At 35.4% G+C, this 7587-nt stretch overlaps 1 protein-coding gene across 2 annotated transcripts in view; it reads left to right on the forward strand.

The window, feature by feature from the left end:
• The window catches only part of LOC117101236, a 23934-nt gene extending 16724 nt beyond the window's left edge, over nt 1-7210 (forward strand). For both annotated transcript variants that reach the window (XM_033241174.1, XM_033241175.1), the window contains one exon: nt 4625-7210. In XM_033241174.1, coding sequence (XP_033097065.1) covers nt 4625-5099 — 475 coding nt within the window. In that variant the 3' untranslated portion in view covers nt 5100-7210. The remainder of the gene's footprint in view (nt 1-4624) is intronic.
• Nucleotides 7211-7587: the final 377 nt, after the last annotated feature.

Here is a 7587-nt window from a genome sequence, read left to right on the forward strand (position 1 = left end):
ATAATATTAATATCCAGTGTACAAGACTTTACAAAGAAAGTATTCATATCACATTATCATCCCAGGTAATTTGATACAATAATAATCATCGTTGACAGGCAACAAATCTGCCAAGTGTTGCTAGTCATGCATGAATTTAATGGATGCATTATCAGGCCAAAGGTCATAGTACATGTTTGGCATCAATTCAGGCTCACATTTATTGAATCATATACTAATTGTGTCAGGACCAAAAGTTTGTGACGATTTACAATCCAGACGCATGCACCAATCTGGAATAAATATATCGTAGATTCGTAGCACCATCCTTTTAGGTTTCCTACCATTATTGGCATTTTTTGAGTTCCAATTTATGTCCATTATAATATCGTAAAAAATAATTTTACACTAACACAAATTTATAAAATATTACACAAGGACTTGTCACGCTACAAAAGCATGAGTATGCATGCCTTTTACTTAATAAACACAAAATAAATACAAAACATAGAACTCTTCAGATAGTACCTGAACACTTCAGGTTCATATAAATTTATACTTTAAAAAGAAGTACACTCATTTAAATGTTAATAATTATTTTGAATAAATATTTGGCATTGATAATTTTAATGAATCTCATTACACACATGTTATATCTAGATTCCAAGGCTGGCGTTAGTTTTGGTGATGGACTAGTTCAGACTAGGTGGATAAGGCCCGGCTCAACTCACCGGGTTTATCTACGTGCCAGTCTGAACTAGGTGGTTTATCTCAAGCCGGGCTGTGTTCCTATAGTAACTAGGCCTGGCGTGCCACCGTGTTTGACTTTCCTAAGCCGGGCTTTAATCGTTGCGGGGGGGGGGGGGGGCTTGCATTGACTTCCGGGTAACAAGGGGGGGGGGGTGTCTTGCATTGACTTCTGGTTAAAAAAATGACCAATCAGCATTCAATTTACGTACGCTGTGAGTGTGCGTACGTTTCGAGACCAGTGTTTCCAAACTTGTTTCCTGGTTATGGTTCATTATGCTAATTCTTGCGCCTGGCTAATCCCGCTAGTCTGAACGCCCGGCAAAGTTAAGCCGGGCTTAACGTTGAACCTGGCTTAACTCAAGCCCGGCTTATCTCCAAGTCTGAACGTAGCCTATGTTGTCATCTGGCAGGTAAAGATGGCTGAAAGGGTGAATCCGGTGTAGGTGCATGATGGGTCATGTGTCATCTTAACACTTTGGCTGCCAGCGACAAATATACCACAGGGCGTTGTTGAGGACACCAGGGACGAGTATACTCGTCAAAATCGGAGTAACATTGCAAAAATGCGGACGAGATAACTCGCACTTGCATAGTCAATAAAACGTTCTATCACAGTGCCATCGACGTGTATACTCCCCCCCCCAATTTATTAGACACATCATTTTGATGATATATGACTAGATAGAATTTCAAAAAAGTATGTACATGGAAACTCGTTTTGGCACATGCGAAGGAACCTTAAAAAAAGGTCTGGCAGTCAACGTGTTAAGCACCTTATTACTGTACAAAAGTCATACAAAAATACAACACCACACATTTCCTGATACTGAATCCCATGTCGATACTTTATTAGTAAACATAATACAGTAAAGCTGTATACGGCATAGACACATGCTCCCTGCTGGGAGCCTATTTTTATGCATGCACATACATAGAATGTTTTCCCAATAAATTTGATATGTTTATGTTGTTTGTTGAATAGTTTGTTTTACAGTTTAAAATGACAAAGACTTTATGGTCGTGTTCATAAAGTAACTTATTGTTATTCTAACCAACACAACCAAACTCTTATGTGCTTTCACGAGCAAGGAATTAAATATGCATAATTGTCTTCTGTGATTGGTTGATTGCCAACTTTTCAATGCTTGGTGGATATAATGCTCTCTTCCAATTTTTTTTTTCCTTCGTGTGGATGGATATAATGCATATGACTAGTTCACATGGTGTATTACTTCTATAGGATGCAAAAATCTCAAATTACATATAATTTGTTTTTCCCAAAACACGGAAGTATACAAGATTGCTCTTTTTCTTTCTGGACCCCCTTCCTCCTGCAAATATCTGAGGCCAGCCCAGTATTCATAGCCTCAAGAAATGCTGCCTTCGTGAGTTAATTTAAGTGATTTATTCATATCTTGGCAATAGACTGCTTTGCTTCTACAGATACTATGTTTTTAGTTCACAATTTCTAAAATGTGAGATGTGATTTCCAAACAAATACAGATTTGTCAATGTTAGTGGCCATAAATTTGAAAATGAATATTGGTTTACTTAAGAGAGAGACAAAATTTTGAATTTGCAGAAGCTGGGTTAGGTTTGCAAGAGATTTTTGCTTGCTTGTCGGATTTCTTCTTCTTTCATTCTAGTACAGACGACCAGGGGGTGTATTTTCGTACTGTGGTGGTGTGCGAAGTAGGTGAAATTTTAGAATCCAAAACTCATTTTATTTTATTTATTATTATTATTATTATCTACAGTATTTTAATTTTTTTTAAATTTTAAAATTTTTAATTTTTTTAAATTTATTTTTTAAATTATTTATTAAAAAAAAAAAAAATATATTAAAACATCAACCTGTTTGCTAGACTCCTCTGGGAAGGGGCGCGACTCCCATTTCACCTTATAGTGGAGTACCCATTTCACTGCTCTGTTTTAGTTTCGGAGCTGCATGTTTTCCAGACTGCGTTTGTAAGTACTGAGTGATTCACTGTCGACAACATGCTGTGGAAGACTATTCCAGAGACGAATGCTGTCCGAGAAAAAGGATTTAAGGTAAATTTGAGTTCTTGCAAATGGTACCAGGATCTTGCAGGAATGACCACGTAAGTTTACACCTGATGGAATCAGGCACGTGCGGGATACATTGACGAGACCATTTACTATGCGATACATCATGTTAACTTTAGTCTGGGACCTCCTTTCTTGAAGTGGGGACCATTGAAGATTGTTTAGCATTGATGTTACGCTGCTTGTTCGACGATAATCACCACAGACGAATCGGGCATACCTTCTTTGTATCATCTCAAGTTTTTGGATGTTGCCTGTCGTTGGAGGGTCACATACTGCGCTGGCATACTCAACAATAGGTTGCACTAAGGTTTTGTAGCAAAGCTCCTTGATCTTCTTGGGGCACTGATACAGATTCCTTTGCAGAAATGCCTGAGTATAGTTCGCCTTGTTACATATTTTGGTGATGTGGATGTTCCAGTTAAGATTTTTCTGGGTATGAACACCAAGGTATTTAGCTGATTCCACATCCTCAAGAACTTGTCCATGTATTATATATGATTTTATGATGGGATTCTTTTTCTTGGTAATGTGGAGAATCTTACATTTTTGTGGGTGCGCCTCCATTAGATTTAAGCTCCCCATTGCTGGAATCTTTCCAAATCTTCCTGAAGTCTGTCAGAATCTTCAGATGTTATGATCTGCTTATATATGCAACAGTCATCAGCAAACAATTTGATGGTACAGTTTGCAGATATGTAGTTTGGCAGGTCATTTATGAACAGTAAAAAGAGCAGAGGTCCAATGACACTACATTGAGGAACACCAGACCTAACTGCTGTTGCATTAGACTTTTTACCATTTAGGATGACTCGTTGGGTGCGGTTGCTCAGGAAATCCTGAATCCAATTATGGATGTTGCCATTAATACTGGAGTCAGTGCCAATTAACTTCCAGGAAGCAGTGTCCTGTGACTGGGCTAGGGGTCCCAAATCTCCCGGAAGTCACAGGATATCAGGACAGCCTCCTGCACTCCCAAAATCAAGCAAGAACCTTCCGGAAATCCTGCAGATTCACAATATTTTCATGTTTTTACTACTTTATTAGTTAAGTCTCACGGTAGTCATGCCAATGGGTATCTTCATGCACAGCAAAATAAAATTAAATGTGTTATGGAAATTCATTTAACCAGATTTCACGGTAGGACTTTTTCCAACCCGGGAACTCTGCTGTGCTTAAGTTAAGCATACAGTACACCATCTGTTTAAAATGTTGGATTAGACCTCATCTGGTTTAACAAAAGAAAAAAAAACATGATTAAGTAAATAGTGTATAGAAATTAAAAAATGCTTTCCTGAACATCAAAAAGTCTGTTCAATGTTACCTTTAAAAAAAATTCTGACTTGCATAATTGTAGTGTGAGAGATTTTCCTTTATGTTTAGAACAAATCTTGGAATTGGCATTTTGAGGCTTGCCATTCCAAACCTGCATACTGTTGCTAAATGTTAAACTGAGAAATTGGCATAAGAATGTGTCAGTGTATACTTTAGTACCTAGAAGCCATAATACTTTTACTCATAACTCTGGCAATAGTAAGTCGATTCCAGTAAATGACCCATCACTTTAAAGCTTGTAATAAAATGTGTCAATTTTCTTGATTTGGTCTCGGATGCTGGTTTTGCCATGTCAACATATTTGAACTCGAGCCCTGGTATTTGAAGGCAAACATACTAACAACTAAAGCTACGATGCCACTCAAACACATAGCGTACAATACATCAATTACTGATAAATTACGATAACATAAAATGTATATGCAAAAGAACAAATTCCAGGAATTTCTCTTTTTAGGAAGATCTTGTCATTTCTAAATTATTGTTTTTTCAGCAATCGTATAAATGATTCCACCCCTTACCATTATTATGAATCAGACGGACTTCTTGAGTGTGATTACTATAAAGCATCTGAAGAACAGCTTCGCTACGGCCATCTTTTCGTGACAGAAAAAGCGGTATTTGGAAGGTGGGCTGTCAAACATAACATCGCATTTCACTATCCCGAGTGGAACCTAACACGTATCAACACCACCGCACCGTTGGAAACGCCATTCGTTAAAATGTACCGTGCAGCTAAATTGAACGAGACCCTGATGCAAAAGGCAAACAAAACTAAAGTTGAAATGAAGGAGTCGTCAAAGGGTTTGTTGCTTCGGAAAAATCGCATAAAGTTCAAAAAAACAAGCAGTAAATATGTTCAGTTTTCATCGGCTATGATGATGATAATGGCTGTGTTTTTTAGTATGGTAGCTTTCCTTCTTCTATTTTTATTCCTTAGTTTATTACTTCTGTGTTTTTATCTGTAGATTATTATTTTCATCAACATCAAAGTTGGACACATTAAAACAGTAAAAATAAAGAAGGTAAAACATAAAAACAATGTGTATAGCAAATGGAACTTAAAACAGTATGCAGGATTAAACCCAGGTCCCAGGTTGGAAAGGTAAGAACCACTAACTACTTGTGAGTCCTTATACAAGCTTATCATTTGAAGAGCAGTAGATTGGTATTTAAGATGCTACCTTTAACACACCCATGGTCTTGTGTATAATTCCTGTCAAAATATGTTTTCCTACTTTTTCAAACAGCTTCAACAATTCTTTTTTTTTTTATTGCTCAAATGGCATCTTAGCGAATATCAACTGAAACAAATCACAAAAACCATGAAACCTAATCATATATATTGACAATCATATATTCCAAGTGTCATTATGAGTTATAGTTTAGTAAGTATAACTCGCCACTGAGGAAGAATAGTACCGTTCGTTGATTCTGAACCCCAAGTTATGTAACATTGATGGGTGGCACAAGGGTTTTTTTGTTGTTAATACGCTGCTAAAGGCCCCACGGGTGATCCAGTGGCAGAGACCTAATGGCGACTTTTGAGGTATAAATTGACTTATTTTAAGTAGCTCTGGGTCTCTATTACTGCTCTACTGCTCTATTGATATAAAAAACATTCAAATTAATTCTTGGTAAGATAAACTCTATTGTCCATCTTAACACGTTGGAAATTCATGATCCATTAGGCATACAAAAACACATTAATTAAATTTCATCACAATTCGAATTGGGCAATTAATATGATGATAAATTTTGATCCATTTTTTAACATACAAAGGGTCCCTGGCACTGCCCCTGACATTTATTCAGTTAATTTTTCATTATTTATGTTACCATATAAAGTAAACAACAATATTGACATATACTGTAGTTTAAATAATATACAATATACTTTAAATATATCTAGACAGTTATAATCAAATACCTTAATATCTATATATGCACACTTTGTTAATACACAGTAACTAAATCAGAATTAATATTTTAATTGTTTGTGATGTCACATTATGTATTACCAAATTAATTGTACATGATCTTTTTTATTTTTCTTTATTTCAAATATAAAAGATGAAATATAAATATACATTGAAAATTATTATCTATATTGAGGCCTTATTTGGACATGGATATTACATGCCAATCATGTTAGTAAACAGTAATTATTATTGAATAAATATAGGTTTCTATCAATAATTAAACAATATTTAAATATCTATTGATCAATAATTAATAAACATTGTTTAAGTTTTTATAATATTGATAATCTGTCACAAAGGTATTTATCTGTGTGTTGATCAGTAATTGATAACCAATATATAAAGATATATTGATTATTAATTATATAGATTAATTTTAATTGATCTGAAAGCTCAGGAATTTTAGTTGGAAAGTGCAGATACTGTATTTATTTGAATAAATGAAAAGTGCAGATACCGTATTTATTTGAATAAAAGCCCCAGGGCATTTATTGTTGAAAAGGGTTTTTGAGGTTGAGGGAGGTGTTAATTTTTTTTTAGTTTATTCAAAGGGTAGGGGGAGGGGGTGGGGCTGTTATTCAAATAAATACGGTATATTCTAAAGTACAGTATTGTAAATAATTACTGAAGTGGTGCTATGAAATGAATGTCCAGGGTAATAGTTAATGTTTCATAGAAGAATATTTATTAACTGATGATTGATAAGTACTTACTTATACTCTCCTAGTCTCTTATTGTGAAAGTAATGAATATTCATTAAGTTTGCCCTTGGTCTTTATTTACATTTTTTGGGGCAAGATTTCCTGTTTTTCTAAAGTAAGGCTAAAATGAGCCTTCACTAACCTTCACTTTGTAGCATAAAGTAAACTTCATTGGTGTAATTTGAAGTACTAGTACTGAAAATAGTTTATATGTTTTAACCATTTGAATATGCATATAACATTGTCAATATATAATAGTAGAAGAGGTTGGCACATCGGTTGTGGCTTGGAATCCCAACCTTGAGGTCGGGGGTTCGAAACTCTAGCTGTGCAAGTCGCTTGTGTCCTTGGGCAAGGCACTTTATCTAAGGTTGTCTTTCTCCACCCAGGAGTACAAATGGGTACCTGGCAGGTTCAAACACAACCATGCGCTGATTACAGCTGCAACATTATGGGGCATGATTGTTGTGTTCCATGTGCTTGATCCACTGACCGGGGTAATAATTTAAAGCGCATAGAGGTTAGTCTACAATATGCGCTATATAAGTCGACAATTATTATTATATTAATATGCATATTGTGTTTTTATCCTTATGAATATGCATACTTTTTACTTTATAAATGTCTATTAATGGTTTTAACCTTATGAATAATCATTGTTTTTCCACTGTAGGACCTAAGATGATACGGTAGTTGCAACATTTAGAATTGTTTATTAGCGTACCCAAGTATTGCAATCCTTGTGAGATTGTGGCCATACTAATTAGCCCTTT

The sequence above is a fragment of the Anneissia japonica genome, unplaced genomic scaffold, assembly GCF_011630105.1.
Source record: "Anneissia japonica isolate Jap-2015-1 unplaced genomic scaffold, ASM1163010v1 scaffold1859_len985614_cov190, whole genome shotgun sequence".
In the NCBI taxonomy this organism is placed as follows: Eukaryota; Metazoa; Echinodermata; class Crinoidea; order Comatulida; family Comatulidae; genus Anneissia; species Anneissia japonica.